The 25,743-nt window shown below is 36.4% G+C and overlaps 1 protein-coding gene across 1 annotated transcript in view; it reads left to right on the top strand.

Moving 5' to 3' along the window:
* Positions 1 to 25,743, top strand: part of LTBP2 (latent transforming growth factor beta binding protein 2) — a 104,669-nt gene that overhangs the window by 64,000 nt on the left and 14,926 nt on the right. Inside the window, exons 11-24 of the mRNA XM_070931410.1 lie at positions 977 to 1,141; positions 2,377 to 2,610; positions 3,495 to 3,514; positions 4,673 to 4,712; positions 8,163 to 8,246; positions 11,389 to 11,514; positions 11,799 to 11,927; positions 13,159 to 13,278; positions 16,521 to 16,646; positions 17,016 to 17,141; positions 21,050 to 21,172; positions 22,464 to 22,589; positions 23,590 to 23,712; positions 24,671 to 24,802. Of these exons, the coding sequence (XP_070787511.1) occupies positions 977 to 1,141; positions 2,377 to 2,610; positions 3,495 to 3,514; positions 4,673 to 4,712; positions 8,163 to 8,246; positions 11,389 to 11,514; positions 11,799 to 11,927; positions 13,159 to 13,278; positions 16,521 to 16,646; positions 17,016 to 17,141; positions 21,050 to 21,172; positions 22,464 to 22,589; positions 23,590 to 23,712; positions 24,671 to 24,802 (1,674 nt within the window). The remainder of the gene's footprint in view (positions 1 to 976; positions 1,142 to 2,376; positions 2,611 to 3,494; positions 3,515 to 4,672; positions 4,713 to 8,162; positions 8,247 to 11,388; positions 11,515 to 11,798; positions 11,928 to 13,158; positions 13,279 to 16,520; positions 16,647 to 17,015; positions 17,142 to 21,049; positions 21,173 to 22,463; positions 22,590 to 23,589; positions 23,713 to 24,670; positions 24,803 to 25,743) is intronic.

Below are 25,743 nucleotides of genomic sequence, written 5' to 3'. Positions count from 1 at the left end.
TTTTACAGTAACCTTCCCCTGGAGTGGGGTGGGAATAGAGATTTTACAGTATCCTTCCCCTACCAAGCCCACCAAGCCATACAAAGCCCACCAAGCCACGTCCACAGAACCGGTAGTAAAAAAATTTGAAACCCACCACTACTTTGTACTAATAAAAATGCAACAGTATATGAATAATAGGAAATAAGAAACATGAACTATTATAAAATTGTACTGAGCATTTAAAAAGGGCCACCTATTAAAACTTTATTAAAGTAGACTACATATGAAAATGCAGAGCATTTTTCAGCCTATTTAAGATAAATTATTCAGTAGTTTAGTAATTTAAATGAGCTAAATTTAAACTGAAAATGACATTATTTAACACACTGAAAACTGCAATGACAGTTCATTTACAATGAAAGATCTTACTGATTTCTTAACTAAAATCTGAAGTCATGCAGTCTTGTTGCACACTTATAAGCTTAAACTGTTATATTGTTTCACTTATAATTGTTACACTGTATCTATAAAGTCAGTTGTTTGCCAGCATCCTAGAGCAGGAGATGTCTGGACTGGCAACTTAAATAGATTAATCTTCTATTCAACCATTCCGTTTACAGCATGATAAATGTAACATTTTAAATTAATTTTTGTTAAGAATGAATGGCAGCATTAAATTATCCTTTGTTTCTTTGCATTTCCTTTCTGTTTTGGTGAAATAATTGAGTTTATTATTAAACTCATTAAGATAGGAAAATACAATTTATGAACATTTATGGACTTTCTGAATTTGCTTATTCAGAAGTAAATATTACTGTTTCCAAAGTGGTACATGTGCGTGTGTGTGTAGAAAATGGCCTTTTATCTAGACAAGAACCCCACCGAGCATGGGAAAATTAACTTCAGAGATCTCCCTGAATTACAAAGATTCTGTGTTTTTATTTGAATTTGCAAAAATTGGTACCCGAAGAGATCATCCATAATTTTGTTTCAGCGGACAAGGCAGTTTCAACAGAACAAGGGTCGTGCTATCGCTCTGTGATAAGAGGAATGTGTACGCTGCCACTCAATCAGCGGATCACCAAACAGATCTGCTGCTGTAGTCGTGTTGGCCAAGGATGGGGAAGAAACTGTGAGATATGCCCATTGTTGGGCTCTGGTAAGACTTCGGCTTTCTTGTTTGAACCATATTATTTCTAGTTTTGTCAGTTATGTTGAATCTTGTGATTGCACTAAATGTTTTAGTACCCATCATGTTCTCTGCCAAAACTGGGTTTCAGAAGCATTGTATATACAGAGGTCTGGCTTTCTGCCATCCAGAGAAACCTGCCTCAAGTCAGTGAGGATATGCAGTATTATATAAAAGGAGTTCAGGGCTCCAAAACCCTACTGTAACATGACAAAGTAGGGGAAGTAGAGATATATGACTTCTCAGTGTATACATTGATGCTTTTCTGTATATTTGGGCAGCAAACTCCATTATGAGGAATAAGGGGAGATGTAGCTGCCATTAATTTGGCAGCCAAAAGAAGGAAAAAGATTGCTATAGGTTGAGCTGTCATAAAACACTACATTAGAGGAAGACTTTTCTCTTTCCTGTGGTTCTTTTCATCCTCATGCAATTTTATTCGTTTGCTTGTTTATTATTAAATTTTTAAGCCACCCATTTCACAAATACATTGTGAATGTACTTTGGGTGGTTTACAATATGACTCTGAGCAGCATAGAAAGGAACAGAATGAGAATTTCTGTGTCGTTATGTTTTCTTGACTGCTCTCATTGAAAAATCAGGCCTAGTTTCTCATATCAGTTAACAGGAGGTTGCATCCAACCCTGTAAACATTACATTCTTTCTACTGATGACTTCCATTTTTCAATTCTGGTTCCAAATACTGTGTTTCCCCGAAAATAAGACCCTGTCTTATATTTTTTTGAACCCCGAAATAAGTGCTTGGCCTTATTTTGGAGGAGGTCTTATTATTTTGGGGTGCGTGGAGGAAACCAGAGGAAATGGTACATTTAAATATTTTTGGGGAGGGCTTATTTTCAGGGCAGGTTTATTTTAGCGCATGCGCTCAAAAGCCCAATTGGGTTTATTATCAGGGGATGTCTTATTTTAGGGGAAATAGGGTATATATAACCTAAACTTATTCTCCTGCAACATTTTGATTGTAGAAGTTATTTAAATAGACACCTTTAACAGAGAATATGTATGTCCCCACACATCTTATATGTGTAACTGAAAAAAACCCCATTACTATTGAATTAAATTATTTGAGATTAATAATCTAGGATTATTTGAATTCCAGCCATTTCATATTCTTTTTGTAGCTTCAGTTTTTCTTTGTATTATTTAAATCAAAGCTTGTACTTGGCTACTTTTCTTGGCTACAGAAACTTTTAAGGAAATCTGCCCAGCAGGCCATGGCTACACTTACGCTAACTCAGACATTCGGATGTCCTTGAGGAAAGCAGAGGTTGATGAGCTGCCCTCACTCACCTCAGAGGAGCAAAGGGGACATGGTGATCAGATGTCTAACTGGACAATTAGACAGAAGGAAGTGCAGGAAGTCTTGAAAGGTGGTGCCATAGATAGTTTTTCCCCAACTGACATACCAGAAAGAAAAGGTAAGCCTCACACATTCATTTTTTGGTAATTCCGAGGATGTCACACAATTCAGTTTGAACTTTTCCAAAATGATTGTATTCCAGGCCTTAATTTTAATGAATAATTTATTTTGAGTTAAGATGCTTTAATTAATAAAAAAATAAATTTAACTTATTTTTTTATTTATGATATTCTGGCTCACACTACACCACCTATTTAAAACAGACAGAATATCAGATAAAGATGATTATAATGACACAAATTTGGGAGATGTGGCTAATATTTTAGAGGAGAGAGTAGAGATTAAAAATGATCTAGTCTGGATTGAACAGTGGGAAGAAATGAATAGGATAAAATTTAAGAGGGAGGTATATAATTTTCTGCTTTTGAGTGGGAAAAATAAAAAGTACGTATATAGGATGGGGAAATCTGACTTGGCAATAGCACAAGGATCTGGATGTTGTTGTCAGCCACAAATTAAATATGGGCCAATATTATGAATCAGTGGCCAAAAGGCTAATATCTTGCAGCACATTAATGGTGCAAGATCATAGGAAGTAGTTGTTCCATTTGGCCCAGCAAAACTCCAAACCTGGAATGTTATGGCCAGTTCTGGACACTATAGTTCAGTAAGGATCTGAAATATTGGAGCAAGTTCAGAGGAGGCCTATCAGGATAGTGAGGGGTCTGGAAACCAAGCTCTATAAAGGAGCAATTAAAGAATCTGAGTATGTTTAACCTACAGGCAAGATGACTGAGGGAAAATAATAGCACTCTTCAAAAATGGAAAAGTTATATAGAATAGGAAACGGGTTTGTTACCACTGAGTTAGCAGTTCTCACTTGCAAATATATTTGGCATTCAAAAACACCCTATATCCTAATAACATTTTATCATTTTACAGCTGAATCCCCAGAAGATCAGGTGAGTAAAAAAAAAGTTACTAGTAAGTCTACATTTGGGAGATGATTTATTTATTGTTAGATTTGCATCTTTCCTTTCTTTCAGTAATTCAAAATGGTGCACAGTGCTCCTACTTTTCCTCATAGTAACAATCTATGAAGTAGATTAAACTAAGAACAAATGGTGGGCCCAAAGTTATCAAATGAGATTCTATGGCCAAGGGCAGACTAGAATTTGGGTTACATTGTTTCTAGTTTATCACTTTAAGGACTATAGCATACTGGTTCTCCGGTTTACATGCTGATAATCTGCGTAAAACATGCACTGTTTTTAAAAAAATAAACTTGTTTTTCAAAGAAAAACATATATGCTTTAATATATATTACAAAGCATTTCTTTGAAAGGATATAATTTCCTACTATGCGCAGATAATGTTATCTTATGAATTCATATTTTACACAAATAGAGGTGTAATATTCAACCTAAAAATAATAGACAGATCTTGTAAAAGTACTATATTGATTCATATAGTGCAAAATAGAGAGTAGTTAAATTATATTTTAATAGAAAGTTTGAAAAAACAATGTATTAATCAAATAGGATGACTTTTAGTAGACCATACTAAGTTCAGCAACAATTTGTTCATCTTTTTTCTACAGCTTGCCAATGATGAGAAAGAGAGATATTTTTACCCTTTGTAGTGTCATTACCACCAGAAAGGTCACTGGGCAGGTGGCATCAATCACCTAATCTGATGAAAAATATAAAATTGTAAAGGTCAATTTGAGAGAGAGAGAAAGACAGAGAAAGAGAGAGAGAGAGAGACAGAGAGACAGAGAGAGAGAGACAGAGAGAGAGAGAGAGACACACACAGAGAGAGAGAAACACAGAGAGAGAGAGAGAGAGAGAGAGAGAGAGAGAGAGAGAGAGAGAGAGAGAGAGAGAGAGAGAGAGAGAGAAACAGAGACAGTCTCTCTCTCTCTCTTTTTACCATGTGCCATTTCATATCAAGCTGAATTTAGGCTCATATAAAATTACACTTTCCCCTAATATGCTTACCCAGCAATATATTTAAAAGGAAATTGCTGAAGAAGAAAGTTCCTAGATTGGTTGGAATTCATCTCCATGTAAATTACATATACTTTATGAACAGTCACTGTATTTATGTTTTGTTCATAGGATACAGATGATGCTACCCAAGAAACTGATACTAATCCAGGTAAATTGCAAAGTGCATTTGCTGAAATAGGTGTTTATGAGTGAGATGACAAAAAGTGTAATTCTTAGGCTATGTTGATTATTTTGATATGTGAGGGGAAAAAACCAAATAGATCTTCTAAACACAATTTATAATTTGCTGAATACTCATTGCTGACTGAAAAGCAAGATGGATGTTGAACCTACTGGATAGAAGATAATAAACAATATTTTATCTATTCTATTTTTGTCTATAAAGGACTAACTTTACAGAATTATATTTTTAACTCCTTTTTACAGCACAATTTCATATGTATTTATTCATTAGGCTTACTTAAAGTGGTATCAGTAAATTATGCTATATGCATAATATATGCATATGCAGATTCATATAACAATAATTTATAAACACTAATTTATATATGCATTATGAAGTTTAAGGATGCCATCTAATGATAAGAATTAGACAATATTAATTCAACAACATCTGGTATTGAGAAGTTCCCTGAGGTGGGCTTCAGGCACAAGTCCGAAAGCTTGAAAGACTAAACCTCTGGTTCTGGTGACAGATCCAAATTGGATGCTGCAATTTCATAATTTCTTCACTTCTCTTAATTAATAAATATAAAACTCTTCACCCTATAACTCACCTCTTAACTATGAGCAAATTCAATAAATAATGACTTCCTGAATCCAGATGATAGCAAAAAGTCCAGAGTCCTAAAATAATAACATTAATTAACAAATATAAAACTCAATATTCCACACCTCAACTCTTAGTTGTAAGCAACATATTATGTTTTATTCTGCTCACTTCTGTCCAATTTTCAGAAACTGTTTGGACAAGTCCCTGCAATTTTCTTTGCAAGATTTTTCAGAAGGGGTTTGTCATTGCCTGCTTCCCAGGGCTGAGAGAAAGTGACTAGCCCAAGGATTAGGGCTAGAACTCACAGTCTCCCAGTTTCCAGCCTGATACCTTAACCACTACACCAAACTGGTTCACAGTTTTCTGTTGCTGTAAGCCAAACCACACTTAAAAGGCATAATGTATATCCTAATGGAAATAAACTTAAACACCATGTTAACTGTAAACAAGCCCAATGCATAACATTTTTCCATTCCACATGCCAACACTACCAAGAGAACCTCCTCAAATAGCAATATATCCAGATAAACATTTCATATCTTAACTATAAACAAATCCACATTTAGCAAGTATAAAGTAATCCCAGTATCCTAATACAAACAAAAAATTTAACATAGTAAAGAAGGATATTTCCTTTAAAAAGAACAAGTTACTGAAACTTATTTCCTTAAGTAAAAAGACAGTGAAATACCGAGTTAGTTTAAATTCTGTCATACTATGATATATAAAGTAACTGAAGGAGAAAAAAACTTAAATACCACATTAATGTAACAAAATCTAATAAACAATGTTTTTCCAGTCCAGATATCAGCAAATAAAAAAATCCCCACCCCAAATAGCAACATTTTTCATTTTAACCCTGGTCAAATAAACCAACCTTGTGTTCCTTCTTTACACAAGACAATCTTGCTCTTTAATCCATTCAGATGGTCATTGATTCTTCTTAGGAATTTATTCAATACCTTAAGCAGTTTCTTTTATAAGTCTAGCAAAAAGAAAGTCTTCCAATTGTTTGCTGGAATTGTCATTTTTATTTCCTTCTTAATTTTAAAAAACTTTACCCAATATTCTCTCAGTAACTGATAACTGATGACAAATTCTTATTCAAATTTTCATCCATATTGTTCTTGGTAGATTTTGTTGCATATCTTTTTCTGTAACATCATCTGGGAACACACTTGTCCTGAGAAGACATAATACAGCTGACATAATTCCTTTAAAGTTCCTCTGCAGGTCCCTGTTCAGGTCCTCAAGCATATATCTGAACATGATTATAAATTACCTGGCTTCTTATGTTTCTTATATATAGTTTTTCTTTCCCAAAAGTTCATTTATTCTTTAAGATTAATTACAAAGTCTTAATATTCAAAATCCAATATTTTAATGTTTTCTTAGCCCTTAATCAGTTTAAAACTTCCTATAGCAAAAAATCTTGTCTTCCTTTTCACTGTTTATTTTAAATTTGTAAAATAAAGATAGAGATTGTCAGAGTTTAGGCAGCGTAACTAGTATTATGAGATAAACCTAGGAGCAAAACACAGCACACAGCACACAGAGCCTTTAGATAAATAACAGTAGTTTATATACAGCTAAATATTTACATACATATACGTGGTTAAATACCTTATCATATAGCTACTGACACAAGGAGAGCAATGAGATACAGTTTTCAGTTGCCTCCGCTTACAACCTTCCATCAGTTTACAGCTATTAAATCTACTAAATTAATCTGACAGAGATTAATTTTCTTATATTAAGGATTGAAGACACTCACTCGGTCTTGTCACTAGACACAAATTGTCTAACTCCTTTGAAGTAGTTTAATAGACAATTTCTGAAAGTTGTTCTCAAGAGAAGTGGGAATTTAGTGCCTTTAAAAAGGATCCGTTTGTGGCTGAAATAATTATGGCAAATTCCCTTGTCTCTTTCATTTCCCACCCACTGCAAATTTCTGCCTTGCATTCTCCTCACAAGGAGCAAATGTAAGGAGAACAGTTTAGGAGATCTTGCATCTTCTCTTTATCCAAAAGAGTCAAAGGAGCCAATCCACTCATTGGCTTCCTATTCAAGGCTGCCAATGTCAGCTCAGCTTTTTGCAAAAAGCTTCTTCAGTCTGCCATCTTCCCCAGAAGCAGTATGCATTTGTATGTCATGTGTATTTCAAAGTTTGATCAATACACGTTGTCTAATATTGTATGTTGTATAATGTGTATTTGATTATTGTTAAGATCATACTCTCTTTTTCTGAATATATTAGTCAAATATCCTGGCTCATAGGTCAGCTGGGTGTGGGGTGAGGGAAAGGTGATAGCACCCTTGATCTGGGAGGTTGTGGACATTTCATTGCTGTAGTGATAGATGCCAGCAGCCTTTGAAGAGGCATTGCATTTTGTACTCTCCATGCATCTGACAATTATTCTGACATTGCTAATTCATCCATATATTGAAAGACTTTTGTGGAAGTTTTCCTAACTGCCTTTGGGACAATTCATTTAAAACTGAACCTAATGTCTCCAAGAAGATAATTATCCTTCCTCCATTTCTCCCTCTCTCCCTTGAAAAAAATGTTTTTTTGAAAGATTCCCTGCTGGTCCATTGTGAGGTTGCTGCATCCTATACATATTACTACTGGAGAAATAGTTTTGAGTAGATGTGCTGCATTGGATTAGATGCAATTAGATGACTTATTATGTCTTTCAACTATATGAATTATTCAGCAGTAAGTTGGACTGAATGATATGTATAAGACTAGAGAATCCTTCACTTGATTGCTGGTATTTATCTAATATGTTTATAGTTTTTGCCTGTTTCTCATATCTTTTGTAGTGGATATAAGCAAGAATCCCCCCCTTTTTCCAGTAGCTGTAGATGAAAGTGCTGCTTCAAGAGACACAGCAACAGTATTCACAGGTATGTTAACCAGTTTTCTAATAAATTATGTCTTATAATTCAATTACAGTATGCAGCAAGTAAAGAAATTTTGCATTTCAAATGGGTTCACACAAGACAGTCAAACTATAGAATTTCATGATGCTGATCTAAAAAAATAGTTTATGTCAGTTTCACAAGTGGATTAAAATTGATTGTACCATTTGTAGCTTTTTCTCTGTAATGAAATCTTACATTGTTTCTCATATATATTGAATATGGTAATCATAAACAATACGCTTCAAACTAGTAATTACCCCTAAGCACCATCTTATGATGCAGTATTTTTCTTTTCACTGAAAGAAATGCAAATAGACAGATCTTTATGCCAAATCCCAGGATAATTGAGAAAGAGAGAGGAGAAAGAGTATTCCAAGCACATTACATACCATATTTCAACAATCTAACAACTCAGAATCATTATTCCAATATTGTAGGTTGTATTTTCCTAAGATGGAAAATAGACTTTATCAAAAGACTTTGTAAATTCATGGCCAAGATGCTGTTTGAGCCAGCAACTTCCTGATTCACTCATCAGCTATTGTAATAACTCTAACAAAATAGGATAAGGCTCAGAATACTCATTTCTGTCCTGCTTATATCCCAAGTAGTCCTTTTCAAGCAAACCTGGGAAGGATTTATAGAAAAATAATACTTGTTGACCACAGAACAACAATGGCAGAATCGGAAGGCTATGGAGTGTCTCTTGTCATTTATTCCAGGTCACACAAGTTGAGTCATGGGCATTTTTTTTTTTTTTTTTTTTGGTGGAGTGGGAAGATTTGTGACCTCAGGCAGACATATGTTTACTGCTTGGATAATAGCAGCTGTGTTGTTTCAGTCTTGTCTCAATGTCTGGGAGAGCTGCCCCTGCCATTATGCTCTGCACTAAAACGTTCTTGGAAAGAGCCCATGGCAAAGACTGTCTCAATACTCTTTTGTCTGTATTGGTTTGTTTGTGAGCTGGCTGGTTGATGGGATTTTTAAAGTCTATGGAGAGATGTGGGTGTTTTTTGAGCTCTTGCATATTGCTGGGCTGATTCCAAATGTTCTCCAGTGAGTTTGGTATAATCTAGAATGAAGTTATTGAAACAGGAATATATCTTTATAAATCTTGGTTTATAAATTATAGAAACCAGGCAAACTCAGGGCGTAACATTTTTATATTTAGACTGGTTGTACTGATTCCCTTTTAAGGTATTATTATTATTATTATTATTATTATTATTATTATTATTATTATTATTATTCGAATTTCTATACCGCCCTTCTCCTTTCGGACTCAGGGCGGTGAACAGCCAAAATAAAAAACATTTATACATAAGTACGATTAAAAATAAATTTAAAATAATTAAATTTGGCCCCTAGATTAAAATATCAATTTAAAATCCATATCAAAATTTAAAACCAACCATAAAATCATAAAATCAAGAGAGACCGGCTAACTGAAAGAGATGAGTTTTTAGGGCCCGACGAAAAGTCTGGAGGTCGGAGATCACTCGTATCTCTGGGGGTAGATTGTTCCAAAGGGTAGGTGCCACCACAGAGAAGGCTCTCCTCCTGGGGGTCGCCAGCCGGCATTGTCTAGCTGACGGCCCCCTGAGGAGGCCCTCTCTGTGGGAGCGAACTGGCCGGTGGGAGGCTATTGGTGGCAGAAGGCGGTCCCGTAAGTACCCTGGCCCTAAGCCATGGAGCGCTTTAAAGGTGATCACCAACACCTTGAAGCGCACCCGGAAGTCCACCGGAAGCCAATGCAGCTCGCGCAGGAGAGGAGTCACATGGGAGCGCCCAGTCGCTCCCATAATCCCCCGTGCGGCCGCATTCTGCACCAGTTGGAGCCTCCGGGTGTACCCCAAGGGGAGCCCCATGTAGAGAGCATTACAATAGTCCAGATGAGAGGTGACGAGTGCTTGAGTGACTGTGCGTAGGGAGTCCCGATCCAGAAAGGGGCGCAACTGGTGTATCAGGCGAACCTGATAAAAAGCCCCCCTGGCCACGGCCGTCATATGCCCTTCTAAAGACAGCCGTGAGTCCAGGAGGACGCCCAAGTTGCGGGCCCTTTCCGTGGGGGCCAATGATTCGCCCCCAATAACCAGCGATGGCGTCAGCTGGCTATACCGGGACGCCGGCAGCCACAGCCACTCGGTCTTGGAAGGGTTGAGTCGAAGCCTGTTTCTCCCCATCCAGACCCGCACGGCCTCCAGGCACTGGGACATCACTTCCAAGGCATCGTTGGGATGGTCTGGGGTGGAGATGTACAGCTGAGTATCATCAGCGTACTGATGATCACCCCAAAACCACGGATGATCTCACCCAGTGGCTTCACATAAATGTTGAATAGGAGGGGCGAGAGGACCGACCCTTGTGGCACCCCACAAACAAGGCGCCTCGGGGTCGACCGCTGCCCCCCTGTCAACACGGATTGCGACCGGTCGGAGAGACAGGAGGAGAACCACTGCAAAACGGTGCCCCCCACTCCCAGTCCCTCCAGCCGGCGCAACATGATACCATGGTCGATGGTATCAAAAGCCGCTGAGAGGTCTAACAGGACCAGGATAGAGGAATAACCCCTATCCCGAGCCCTCCAGAGATCATCCACCAACGCGACCAATGCCGTTTCCGTGCTGTACCCAGGTCTGAAGCCGGACTGGAGCGGATCCAAATAGACAGCTTCATCCAGGTACTGTGGAAGTGTCGCGCCACCACACTCTCAACAACCTTCGCAATAAAGCGAAGGTTGGAGACTGGATGATAGTTAGTCAAAACAGCCGGATCCAGGGATGGCTTCTTGAGGAGAGGCCTCACCACCCCCTCTTTCAAGGCGGCCGGCAGGACAACCTCACTCAAAGAAGCGTTGATAATTCCCTGGAGCCAGCCTCGTGTAACCTCCCGGGAAGCCAGCACCAACCAGGAGGGACACGGGTCCAATAAACATGTGGTGGTGTTCAGCTGTCCCAAGATCCTGTCCACGTCCTCGGGAGGATCAGTATAGCCTTTGTTGTGTCTTGCACGAATGAATTGCATTAATTAAGGTAAAAATATCTACATTTGTCTTGGATTTGGGACAACAGCACACACAAATTTTATTTGTTCCCTGACAATATTTTTCTTTTTCTTTTTTTAGAGATAAATCCATGTTCCTCTTCACCTGATATGTGTGGGCCAGGCACTTGTGTGAACTTTCCTGAAGGATATACTTGCTTGTGTTATCCTGGTTATCAACAACATCCTAGTCACACTTATTGCATTGGTATTTTAATTATTTAATTAGTTTTGCTGGTGGAAATGTAGTCTGTGTCAGTATGAGCACATAAGAAAAACTGTTTAAAATATAGAAGTTGTTAGAGACAGGGAAATAAAGAATGTAACCCAAGAAGCTATGCATATGGTTTTAATAGGTGATTTTTAGTTCAGTCTTCTACAAACTACACTTTTCACTTGTGTGGGATTACAATGGCTAAGCTGGCTGGGTGACTACAGAATAGATAGGGAGGTCGGTTTCAAAATGTTGTTAACTATCTCCTCTTGTTTCAGATATTGATGAATGTGAGAGAAATCCATGTGATGGGAAGGGTCACTGTGTCAACACTGAAGGCTCTTATTCTTGTATCTGCTTCTCTGGGTATAGCATTCTCACTTCACAAAACATGCAAACATGTCAGGGTGAGTAATGTTTCTATAAAATCAGAGAATGTAAAAGAAATTCATTTATTTATGTGGGAAAATATATGCAAGTTCCACCAAACATCTTATTCTACACCACTGAGGGTAGCACCAGTTGAGTCTTTTAGGATCTATCTTTTGTGTCACACATTTATATTTATATTTAGGTGGCATCTGAAAAGGTATAATGTTTCCAAAAATTGAATATAAACTGGGCATGTTTATTTTTTTAAAAAAGATGTTGCATCAGGAACATAAAAACAATAAAAACCCTGAGAATAGATGCTGCTCTATTAATGCAGATCACAAATCAAATTACGTGTGTACTGATCCACATATTGGCCATGCCGTCTTCTGATGCCTACCATAGAAGATCAGGAAATGAGAGCAATCTGGTTGATTGGTTCTCACTCTCCCACCTTATATTGAAAGAGAGAGAGATATTTTGTTTTATTTATGTCTTGCCTGCAGATCTCAGTTCTTTTATCTTTGTGGCCAAGAAAATTAGCTAACTTTTCCTTCATCTTATCAGTATATATATCTGAAGAAGCAAACAAAACTGGGTGCTCTGGAATTTATTGCCATATTTTATTTTATTGTTTAGCTATTACATGCCATTATTATTGTATTAATTTAGATCATGTGTTCAATTTCCTGCACTATGCTTTTGCTAATGATAGCAGATAGATTGCAGATTTAATATATAAATAACAAAAAGGATAATAAACCTTTCATTAAGTATGGAAGTAAATGAACAGAAAAGCAATAGTGTGATATGTATCTAAAAATGTTTGTCTCTGCATACTTTTGCAGAAGCATTTACATTTTGAAATATGCAAATTAGATTAAATGCTAATTATTGAGTGATTATATGTCATCAAATCAGTACCAACTGTTAGAGGCACATAGACTTTCTTCAGGGCAATTTCTGCCCAACCTGGTCCTTCAGTTTGCCCAATTTTGGCCCCCTTGCCACTGTAATTGAGTCATTTACCTTCTCTTGGTTGTTCTCCTCTTCTCTTTCCTTCTGTTTTTCCCAGTATTATAGACCTCACCAGAGAACTAGATTTTTCCATATGTGTTTTAAAATATGATGATTTGGCCTGGTCATTCCAATTTAAACATACTGTATTAAGAGGATAATATAAGGAGCTAAGTACTTGACCATGGTGCATCATAGCAATTTAGAGTGAAATTTTTTGCTGAAGAGCATGTTGCTGTGAATTAACAGATCTAAATGAGTGTGACCAGCCAGATGTGTGCCATGGAGGGCAGTGTATCAATATACCTGGCTCGTATCACTGTGAGTGCAAAATAGGCTACTTCCTGAATCACAAAGGACAATGTGAAGGTGAGTTTGAAGAAGACCTCTGCTTTCTGAAATGTTCTCCTTTCATTGCTAGTTTTGATCTTTCTTGCCAAGTTGTTCAAAATACTTCTCATGTTCACCTCAGCTTTTTAATGCGACTTGTATCTTTAACAGAGGACATGCCCATTTAGAAAGGTGTTTTGTGTCACTTTTATTATGTTCATTCATATTTAACTTTTATCTGGCTACAAATAAATAGGATGTGTAAAGTAATGCTGATAAGGAATCTGCTGAACAGAGATTGCCCTCTTCTGAAAAGAAGGAAAATGCAAAATAGTGCTGTTTTTATATTCTGACTTCCCTTTTGCGACCTATGTATATTGGTTTAAATTGTATATCTCCATCATAATTGGTTTTCTTCAGAACCGGAAAAAAAAGTAGACTATTCAAAGTACTACCTGCATTTCTATCTCAATATTTCACCTGCTCCAAAGAACGGATGATATCTAGTAATGCTGGCTTATAATAAAACAAACTGCCTTATAGAAAATGTCTAATTCAACACTGCTTATTGATTCAAACAGGCAAGGCTCCCCCAAATACTGGACAGAGATTTTTCCCAACAATTTTTTTTTTCCAAATTAAAAATGTGGAGGCTCGCTGTGGGATCTCCTGCAAGTAAGAGTTTAGATCAAAAGTAAGATACAAATTAAAAATTGATATGGAGAGGTTAGATTTCAGTTTTTCAGTTCTATGGTATATCATTTCCTTTAACAAAACAATTTTAAAAAGTTTAGTTTATTCTTCTTTCCTGCATGTGGCACTAATTTCCTCCGACTGTGTCAAGCATTTTTCTCCTAATTTCCTTGCAAATCTAACCTTGCATTGTTCACAGTGCTATAGAGATCTGTGCTAAGATCATAATTGCATTATCTCTGTGTCACAGCAAAGACCTCTACAAACCTCAAAGCCAATTGCCCCCCAATACTGGACAGATTAGGAAGATTAAATGAAATTATAGCTGCAAACATTGAGAAGGAGCTACTTTTGGCCATGTTTATTTTCTTTGGAAGTTAAACTGTTAGGAACCATATCACTTTGCATATCCATAGTGTGCCATCTCCAACTCTATCCCAAGACAAATAGTTGATGTATGAACCCACCATTAAGTCAACAGTGTTGAGCAAGTCTGTCCGAAATCAACAAATTCTGGTTTTATATTTTGCACATACCTGTTTAATTGCTGCAAGGCTGAAATGCTTCAGACTGACTTCCCCTGCCATTAAGTCATTAAGTTTTTTTGCTTATTTTATTGAAATTAAATTGTTGCAGTCATCACAGCAAAACATCTTAAAGTTGAAACTGGAGATGAGCAATATTTGGACATAAGATGAAAGCAAGGTAGTGTTTCTCCCCTTCATTAAGTGACCCCCTTATCCTCAGGGTTTTAAAATCTGTTAAGCATCATCACCCATGACAACAGAACCAAAGTCAAGTTATCCTTTGTTCTTGTCCCTGTGTAAGACCTTTTCCCTTTATGATCATAATTTTATGTTGCTATTCACAATTTCTGGCTATTTATTTATTAATCAATCAATCAAATTAATATCTCACAGAAAGTGACTCTGTGAGAAACAAGGCAGCATCCCTCTAACCCCTAGTCAGGCCTGTCTCCTCCATTCTGAAGTTTCCTTAAAGAGCTGGACAGAGAAGCACTCTGCAGATTGTCTTTTAGAATTGCTTTAGAATTGCCTTCAGTAGTTCTGCCTGAAGTGTAACGCTACTTAGCTAGCAGTTAACAGAGTAATTAAATCAGAGGGGGGTTTCTGCAGGTTCTGACCAGTTCTGGAGAACCGGTAGTGGAAATTTTGAGTAGTTCGGAGAACTGGTAGTAAAAATTCTGACTGGCCCTGCCCCCATCTATTCTCTGCTTCCCAAATCCCACCTGATCGGGTGGAAATGGGAATTTTGCAGTATCCTTCCCCTGGAGTGGGGTGGAAATGGAGATCTTACAGTATCGTTCCCCTGCCACGCCCACCAAACCACACTCAGAGAACTGGTAGTAAAAAATTTTGAATCCCACCACTGAATTAAATTCTGTGGCCCTTGCTGTTTTACCACAAGGTAAGTGGATTACTCCCTCCCATAGAAATCTGGGAGCTGGTATGTTTTGCTTATGCAAAATCTGTTGTTGTTGTTGTTGTTATTGTTGTTGTTGTTGTTGTTGTTGTTGTTATTGTTTTACTTTATTCAGCTTAGGTAATGACAGAAGGAAGGCCACAAGAAGGAGCCTAGCAGTGACCAGTCTTGCCTCAGCCCTTCCTCAGTGCTGTCAGTGGCAGATGCCTGTCTCATTAGACAGTCACAAGCAGAAAACAGAAGTAGCAAAACCTTAATTTGGATCTGTATAAATAAATTCACCAAATTAAGACATGGCAGCACAGGATAAGAACCAGAATATGAACTTGGTAGGAAAATGATGGTTCTGGTTAAGCAACCAAACTGTAAGTAAGAGAGTAAGGCAATAAACCACAAAGATAGAGGAGTGATTTTTTTAAAATCAACAACCAGCTCCACCCATCAACCATTACAAGAAACTGATGGTAGACTGCAGTTCATGGTATAACATGTTCACAAGAAATGGATCAATGATAAAATGGCAGAAAAAGTAAGAGTAAGATTTCAAAAAAATCAAAGTAATCTTAAGTGGTAATAACACTGGCAGTCTGCAGCAAAGGTTGAGTATCTAATCTAAATATCATAGGATGAAAGATTATAGTTAAAGTTTTGCTGGCTACTCTGAGTGAAAATATTAACTCTAGTCGTCTCTCCTCCATAGTTACTTTGTACCAATATACAGCTCCTCTTGTCCCTGTACAAGGCCTTCCCCCTTTATGATCATAATTTTATGTTGCCATATAATTAAAAATTTCATAATCATCCAATGACCTTATAAAAGGCCCATCAGAAGTTAGAAAGAAATTAACATTTTTCCAATTTTTTTTATTTTCTTCATTGAAGCTCTAATCTCATAATCTTCATTGAGCCAGATGTAAAACCCCTTAATACAATTTCCACATGCTTTTCGATAACTTCATGAAGTTTCTAATAATAATCTTATTTGGAATATAGCTATTTCTTGATAACTTTTGCACACATTGTTCTTCTGCCTATAGCACCATTTGTTGAAAGTTATATGGGGCTCTTTATATTCTGTTGTTGCTCTACCAAGTTCAGTGACATCAACTCAAAATTCAGTTCCCTGTTTCTCTTGTTTGTCATAGATATTGATGAATGTACAACCTATAACATCTGTCCCAGAGGACGCTGCATCAATACCGAGGGCTCCTTTTCTTGTGTGGATTGTGGTAATGGCTATATTGCATCAATGGATGGAAGAATATGTGAAGGTATATATGTGGCTTGATATGATGATAAGTTTCTGATTAACTAAAAAAGGTACATTAGCCTAATCTAGAAGATTGTATAGTCTTATAAATAACAAGCTTTTGTTGTGGTCATAGAAATCAAGTTATCTGAATAACGTATTGATTGAAATTATTTGAAAATTGATTGGAAGCTGTGTATATAAACAGTATATAGTGAATATTACTTGATATGAAGAATGTAATTGGATGTAGCACATCATTTTTATACACTGTTGAGGAAATGCTAGAGACATTTGCCTGATAAGCTTTTGAATCATATATTGGATAGATTTTCTGAGCTTTTTCTTGTTCCTTATTCTAGGTCAGTGAAAATCTGTTCTTTTTTTCTAGATATTGATGAGTGCAGTTCACACATGGCCTGCCCACAGGGAATCTGCATTAATACACCAGGCTCCTTCACTTGCCAAGCTTGTGAAATAGGCTATGTTCTCTCATCTAACAGACAGTCTTGTGAAGGTAATATTGATTTCATTCTTCATGGCTGAATGACTGAAACACTTGGCTTACTTTAGGCCTGTGTGCATTTAAAAGCAGAAGAAGTAGTGATTATGATCTGGATTGATTTTTCCTTTCCCAGATTCATCACCTAGAGGAAAGCATTTTGTAGAATATTGATCCTGTTTTTCCCAGGTCACAGTTCACAACCTTGGCAGGCTATTATGAAATACTTGAAGATATTGGAAATATTTGGCAGTGATTAATGTATTAATTAATGAGTTGGTTGCAGATAACATTCATTACATTAAATTAGGTGAATTTGGAGAAGAACAAGAAAATGGGTCAGGAGAATGAAAGAAAGAAGGGCATGATTATTCAGTGTGATTAAATAAGATAATCTGCTTTTGTTTTTAAAGTTGTAAATTAGAAGACCAGGCATTAAAGGCTACCAGATCAGTAGTGAAAAACTCTGGAAATCAGTCAGTGACAAGCAAATAGTTTTGTGCTATAGTTTGTTGCATCTTATTGCTGCCCCCCAGTGGTCATCCAATAATTACCGAAAGTGGTTAATTTTCCATCCGTTTTTATATAGAATTTAATTTAAAAAGGACTTTAAAAATGGAAACGTTGAGAGGCTCACACACAATGCAAATATCATCATCATTTTATTCAGTGAAAAATGTGAATTCCTATGTTGTGAGTTGAGTGGGATGAGAGGGACATTTATTTAATTGGATGGTCCCCACATATTCTGGACATTTAATGGACCATGAAAACAGAGAGATCAAGAAGTGCCAGACTGGATTTTCAATATCAAATCCTCCCACAAGTTTTCCATGAGAGAATAATTAGATTATGATGCCAATAAAATAAATATGCCACTATAAAAATTGTAACAAATAAAATGTGAAATAAAAACAAAGTTGCACTGAAAACCAGTTTAAAAAACTAAATTTAGATAAGTTAAACTCAGTTTATTAGAAATAAGAAAATTAACAATGGTTAATTGCTTTTTATTTTTGCTTACTGCTTTGAAGAAGTAGCTTTGGAAAACAGGAATAGAAAAATGTGGAGAATAAAATTGAAGTTGACTTCAGTAGGAATTCCAGCAGTTTCCCAATTAAGAGTGTCACATATGCAACATATAAAGAGTTAAATTGAGAAAGCGTGGACTGCAGAAACTAATTATATAAAATAATTGCCTACATATTTTTCAATAATACCTTTTGTTTCTTTTATATGCTTACTGTGCTAGAATTGTTCTCTGATACAGTAAATCAGACATGTTTTACACATGTAGCAACATCCACCTGAAAACTATGCAGTTAATAAAATCATACAGGTACTCCTTAATTTACAGCCATTCATTTAGTGACTGTTCAAAATTACAATGGCACCGAAAAAAGTGACCTATGATTGTCTTTCATACTGTTGCAGCATCCCCATAGTCATGTGATCGAGATACAGATGCTTGGCAACTGGCATGCATGTACGTATGACAGTTACACTGTCCCAGGATCATGTTATCACTATTTGGAACCTTCCCAGCTGCTTCTGACAAGCAAAGTCAAGGGGGAAAGCCAGATTCGCTTAAGGATGACATGATTCACTAAACAACTCTAGCGATTTGTAAAATGGGGCACAACACAATTCACTTAACAACTGCCTCACTTAACAACAGGAATATTGGGCTCAGTTGTGGTCATAGGTCAAGGGCTACCTGTACTCATTTTGTATAACCTGAATGATGATGTTTCAATAAAATATGGAGAATTTCATCATTCAAAACTAGAAATGTATAATATGTATAAATCAATTCCTATTTCAACGTTTTCAATCAATTTTCTCCGGAGTGTTTGCAACCAGCACAACTATATAATTATGGAAGTTTATATTGTCATAAAGAGAATTCTACATAAGTAATAATTTTATTAGAGATCACTTTCCACATTATATTTATAGGTGTACACTTTAAAAAAATATGCCCAGACAATTTAATTTGCAAATGCAAATTATCCAAGAATTTCCAATAGAGAGGAAGAACTGGCAGGTATTTCATTATATACAGTAATAGTATATAGTTAATAAATGGCTCTGGATTTGAAAGGACACTACTGTATTGCTAGTTCATGATTAAGAATGACAATAAAGTTAATGTTTATCTTTCTTTCCAGCTACTACTTTAGATTTAAGTATGTCCTTACAGTTATCAAGCTGGGTGTGGCTGGTGACAAACTTGGAACCCTTAATACTTGAAACAGATCAAAGAAATCAGAAAGAATGACCACAAAACATGCACCTGTGATATACTAGATGAAGCTAGTATACATTTATGTCACATTATACAAATACATTATTAATATAAGTCATACCCTTAACAATAGAGACGAATGGAAATGAAGCATATTAACAATGTTTTTGGTGGACCATCCCTGTTTCTTAGAACTGTATAATATATTTTTAATTTATAGGTGAGCTATTTTAAGTATACATATAAAAATAATCCAAGTCCAAAACAGGTGTTGTTGGAAAGTTTGTTGTACTGTATATCATTGAACACTCATTAGGTGATTAAGAAAATTGCAACTACTTGTTGATATTTATTCAATGGCACACCTTGCTTGCTTCTTTTCAGTGTTTGAGTAGCCCTTAAAGAGAAGAGTCCTTATATTACTTTACAAATGGACTGATGCACACATAGTGAGAAGTGTGTGTGTTTGTGTGTAAATCAGATTCAGAAAATTTAAGAAATGCTACTTCATTTTGTTCATAACCAACAATATCACAATTTTTTTCTATGGTTATTCTCTTTGACTAAAATAGAGACTGCAGGATAAAAGATATGCACTGTAATATTATTAGGTATGAATGTCTCCAGACACTGAACTGTCTTGCAGGAAAGTGTCACATTTTCCTTTCAGTCTGATGTCTTTCTATGTTTGAGCTAGAAGAACTTGGTGTTAGCATGAGTAAATATATAACAGAGTGAATAGTCACAGGGAGATATGTGTGTGTGTGTGTGTGTGTGTGTGTGTGTGTGTGTGTGTGTGTGTGTGTGTTTTCTGAGGTTTTCATGGGTGTTTGTATGTAGGACTTTGGTTATTCGGGTTTTCTCCCACGTAAAATTGGAAGTGTCTTGGCGACGTTTCAACGAAGTCTCATTTGTCATCTTCGGCTTCGTGCTCCTAGAAGCATGACGCCGAAAACACCAGCCTGAAGATGACGAATGAGACTTTGTCGAAACCTCGCCAAGACACTTCCAATTTTACGCGGGAGAAAACCTGAATAACCAAAGACCTACATATATATACATACATACATACATACATACATACATACATACATACATATATATATATATATATATATATATATATATATATATATATATATATATGTTTTCTGATGTTTTCGTGGGTGTTTGTATGTATGTATGCATGTATATATGTATGTGTGTATATGTATATGTATATGTGTGTGTATATATATATATATATATATATATATATATATATATATATATATATATATATTCTTACTTTTTCGTAGGATTTATGTGTGTTTTTCCTCCAGCCAGGTTTTTCCTACATAACCAAGGTTTTTCTGCAGCCCTAGCTCAGTGGAATCACATCCATTCGATTCTGGGCTTTTTTCTTTCTAAAAGAAAATTGTATAGACAGAACTTCTTTAGCAATAGAATGTGTGCTTGGTTATATTCTTAAGCATTTGCAGTACACTTTTAATATGAGCTAGACAGGAGAATGCATAAATTTCCTCTGCTAATAGCTCCAGGAATGGTACCCTGTAGGTTAGCTTTCTTTTTTCATTTAAAATAAACACACACAAAAAAGCTTGTGCCTATAAGGAATTTTTCTTCCCTAATTGGTGTTGCTTTCCATTAATCATGCCTTCCTTTTCTTGAACAGACAGTAATGAATGTGAATACCCAAACATTTACTGCTTAGGAGGAGAGTGCTTAAACACACCAGGATCCTACACATGTCATTGTCAACTAGGATTTGAACTTTTCAATGGGACCACATGTGAAGGTAAGCCCAGTATCTGGATGAATTTGCCCATTCTTCATTAATTTAGTTACTTTCAAAACTAGCATAAACGAAGAGGGGGGGAAAGGCAGACATTTTGGGAGCTTCATGTGGCTTTTGTTCAAATCAGCCTCATTAGTGTCTAGAAAAAAAAGTACATCTGACTGTTCAAAAAAAGAAGAGGAGAATTTATCTTGTTTTTGAAGAATATGCAGTACCATCTTCTAAATGCCTTTGTATTTTATAACTTGTGCCCATTTATATAAATTAAACCAACCTTCCCCAAATTGATGTTCTCTAAATGCACTGAGAATTCTGTTGTCCATGTGATGGTTGAACAATTGATTCTGGATTATTCTAGTTATTTTCACATGCTTTTGACAAGTAATAGAGGAATTGGAGCTAAATATTAACTTTTGCTTTCCTTTCCCACTTCTTGTTTCTTTTTCCTCATGTCAATATTTGGTTTCTTCTAGTTATCTTGTCATTTGGGTGCTGTCTTTGTCCTATGCTCTTCTTAATTCTGTGCTTTTAATTCTGTGATTAAAGTTACCATTATTATTGATAACTACTTGTATTTTATAGAAAGGTAGCATAAACAGTAATGTATGACTAATATATTTGTGTTCCTTATTTTTTCATATTTGAATGTAATAGAATAAAAGAATGACATATTGTGTATCTGATAGTAACCATCACCTTCCTTGGTTTGCAGCTTGAAACCAACTGATTCCTACTCTCCCATAATTTTTGGAACTCAGTTAACATGTTTAAAATTGGAGTAGGCAAAAGATGTCCCAGGGTTTCTTAGTTAATATCTTGCTGTTTTTAAATATATTGGCAAGAAGTTCTGACACCTTGTTAAACATCAGAATATGGATTTCCACCTACCCATTTAAATTAGGTTGCCAGAATTAAAAAACAAGGAGAAAAACGGGTATGGATTTTTGCCAGAAAAGACTGCAGGTTCAGTTTTCATATTACATTAAATTATATGGCTGCTGACTTCTGCTTCTTGATTTTAAGTGAATACGTGCTAGACCTCAGGATATGTACGTCTATTTAGAGCTCTCTCCAACAATAGATTTCTGAAAGAGACTCTCAGCTTCTCTTATTGTTTAATATATCCCACATCAATAGCTTAGATGCGAGTAGCGTAAGATTTTTAAGACAATCTTGTTCTGAATGAAAAGATACTTTGTTAAGTAGGTGATAGTGTTAAATTAGAATAATCTGTAGCAGCTTTTCAGACTGCATTCCCTGTAACTATCTTTACTATCCTTACCTCCTATAGATCAGAATGAGTGTCTGGACAGTGGCACCTGCAGTCCCAATGGCGAATGCCTAAACAGTCACGGATCTTATTTCTGCATATGTGCTCTTGGCTTCTCAAATGCTGCTGGTGGAGTCAGCTGCCAGGGTGAGATTTTAAAAACTATAATGAACTTTTCTCTGTCCCTTCCCTCTTGGACATATCTTGCCAAAGAAAGAAATCAAGGAAGGTTTCCTTTCACTCCCTATTTCTTTTCAGGCTGATCCCAGGTCCTTAAAAGATGCTTTCCCATTCAACATCATCCACCCTATATTTCCTCTTAAGACTGCAGCAATCCAGCATTTGAGGGGGGAAAGATGATTCAGAATGCATATTAGAATTCATGTCGCTATGACTTTTCCAGGACTCATACTGTCATCTAAGAAAAAGATGTATTTGATTTAGAAAGGTGCTGAAAAGTATATATGTATCCAGACATGCTCTGAATTACCTTCAAGAAATCCAGGATGCTGCAGAACCCTGTTCTCTGCCCTGCTTTTGCATGTCCATATTTCCAAAAATTACTAAAGTAAGATACAACGTTAATGACAGGGCTTATAAATTCTGAAAGTTTTCAATTTAGATTTTGTTTTTGCCACAGACAAGCTAAGCTTTCTATGTTAAACTATGGGAAATGTAATTTCAGCTTGCTAACTTAATATTTATCATTTTCCTAATGAACTATAACATCTTCAAGACTCATCCAATCATTGCTTTGTCAAAATAACAGTAATGTGGATGGGTTCAGCATACTTCAAAGATGGGTTGAATGATGCTATAATGACAGTATAAGATACTAGGGGAAACAAGATAGTATATATGATTCCCAATTATGAATTTATTCCACTGCTTGCTATAAGGTTTTTCACATTCTGTTTCCATTTACAATTCAAATTTAAGGAAATCAGAGAGCCTGGATTCAAATTAGATAATTTAATCCATTCCAAATTAGGCTCAGATTAATTCATTTGAATCAGCTCAGATGAATCTCTCCATTACATATTATCAACCCTTCGTATTTTAGCTTTCTACTGTCCCATTGCAATACTATTTCACATTAAAATCTGGCTTCTTTCCCTGGGCTTATATGTTGTATTGTATTCGGCAGATGTGGATGAATGTGCTGATCACTCCCGGTGTTTGCACGGTCGGTGCATCAATACCGAAGGCTCCTACAGCTGCTTATGTCAAACTGGCTTCCAGCATTCGCAGGAAACAGATGACTGTGTAGGTAAGAGCTGACCTCTGAAGAAGAAAAAAAAAGACTATAGATCAGAATCAAGCTAAGCAAATTGTTGGAGGCATTTTTGTATTTTATATCTACATTTTTTAAAAAAACCCACAAATGTTAGCTGCTGGCATGATGCTGATAGTTATTGGTGGGGGTGTGGAAGTTTAACTTCCATGCTGAGATCCTGGGAAACGTTGGTCCCCTGAAGCTGTTATTGGCATGAGAGGAGTTCTTTGCATTATGCCAATGCAAGATTTCTTCTTAATGAAAATAACAGCTTCAGGTGGTTTATTGGGTCTCAATTCACATGTGCAGATGGGGTAACATCATACTATATAGCTGCTCTCCATCGTCTAAGAAAATGTTATTTTTTCATTACTAGTCCTGCAAAGCAGTTTTTTAAAGAATGCTTATCTCCCCTGAAATGATATTGTTTATTTATTTATTTTTTTCATTTTTGATTTATTGCTTTCATTCAACCAAACTTTAGAACTACAATACTTATTCTACAGAGGCAGGCAATTTTTTGGGAAGTGGGAGTCAGTACTGTGCTTTGGTGACAAGGCAGGCTTTTTTTTAATAGACTCTAGCTGCTCTAGAGGGCAATGCTACTGATGTAAGATTATCACCCTGGGCAGGTATACCAGTCTCGTGGGCACTGTATCCACTTTTTATTTTTTATTGTACTCCCCCAAATGCAAAAAAATATTAATCAATTTTAGTAGCACAATTAATGTTGCTCTGGGACCAGAAACATAGAGTTGCCCATTGTTACTTAAGGATACTTGAATGTTAACTATGTTAGCCATCAGGGCTTGTGCATGTTTTTCAGGTTCTTCTTCTCTTTGAGACATCTTTCATGTTTCCCTTTTCCCCTACAATTTACTGCTGCCAAGTCTTTTATTAAATTTTGTCCTTTTGATACGTTCTTTTGAAAATGCTTCCCCGTGGATGACAGATGTGGATGAATGTGAAGAATTTGGGGCTACTGCTTGTGGCATATGGCAATGCCAGAACACCTTGGGTTCATTCCACTGCATTATGGGATGTCCTCCCGGCTTCCATCGCACACCATTTGGTGAATGCATTGGTAGGTGCTGTTGGGAAAACTCTGGGGTGTGTAAAAGTCAAGGAAGACCCTCTGTAGAGAAGAATTCCATTTTATAAAGAAGGAGAAACATTTTTACATTATAGAGATAAAAATACTATCTGGCTGTACTCTCAAATGTTTGGGAGTTGTCTTTTTTTTTTAAGAAAATGGATATTGTTTTGCTCTTCCTCTTAGACAGTTTATTAAACAGGTGTATCTCCCATAGATAAAATAGCCATGAAAGTACCCAGAATGGAAAGCACCTTGATGGAAATGGACTCATAACTTTCTTTTTCCTGTTTATTGCTACTAATTCATATGGGAGGAGACAGTGTAAATACTTCCATCCCTGATGTTATTCTCAGTTCCATATATGCTAAATATATAGTCTACGATCAAAGTCTAAAATACCAGTATAACACAATCAAATAAAAGCAAAATAGGATATTAGCATAAAAGAAAACAAGCAGGTAATAAAGTGGGAAGTGAGCTACATCTGAAGCAGTAAATCAATTCGTAAATGTTTTTCAGTATTGAACTTATGGCAATCACAATTAGTCAAAATCTGGCAACCTTCCTAGATATTTCTGCAGACCAATATTAAAAAATAGCATAGCAGAACTTGAGATATTGTCTTAATTGCCCAGCCCAACTAAGGGCAAAAATAAGCTCATAATGGAATATTATTAAACCTCTCCTCTAAAACTATGGCAAAATTTTAGGTCTGGACAATAAGAATCAGGGGTGAAATTCAGCAGGTTCTGACAGGTTCTGGAGAACTGGTAGTGGAAATTTTGAGTAGTTCAGAGAACCGGCAAAACAACCTCTGGCCGGCCCCAGAGTGGGGTGGGAATGGAGATTTTGCAATATCCTTCCCCTGCCACGCTCACCAAGCCACACCATGCCCACCAAGCCACGCTCACAGAACCGGTAGTACAAAA

This window comes from Pituophis catenifer, unplaced genomic scaffold (genome assembly GCF_029215685.1).
Source record: "Pituophis catenifer annectens isolate HBS135680 unplaced genomic scaffold, rPitCat1.0.hap2 SCAF_1, whole genome shotgun sequence".
In the NCBI taxonomy this organism is placed as follows: domain Eukaryota; kingdom Metazoa; phylum Chordata; class Lepidosauria; order Squamata; family Colubridae; genus Pituophis; species Pituophis catenifer.
This window is presented reverse-complemented; position numbering and strand designations above follow the sequence as displayed.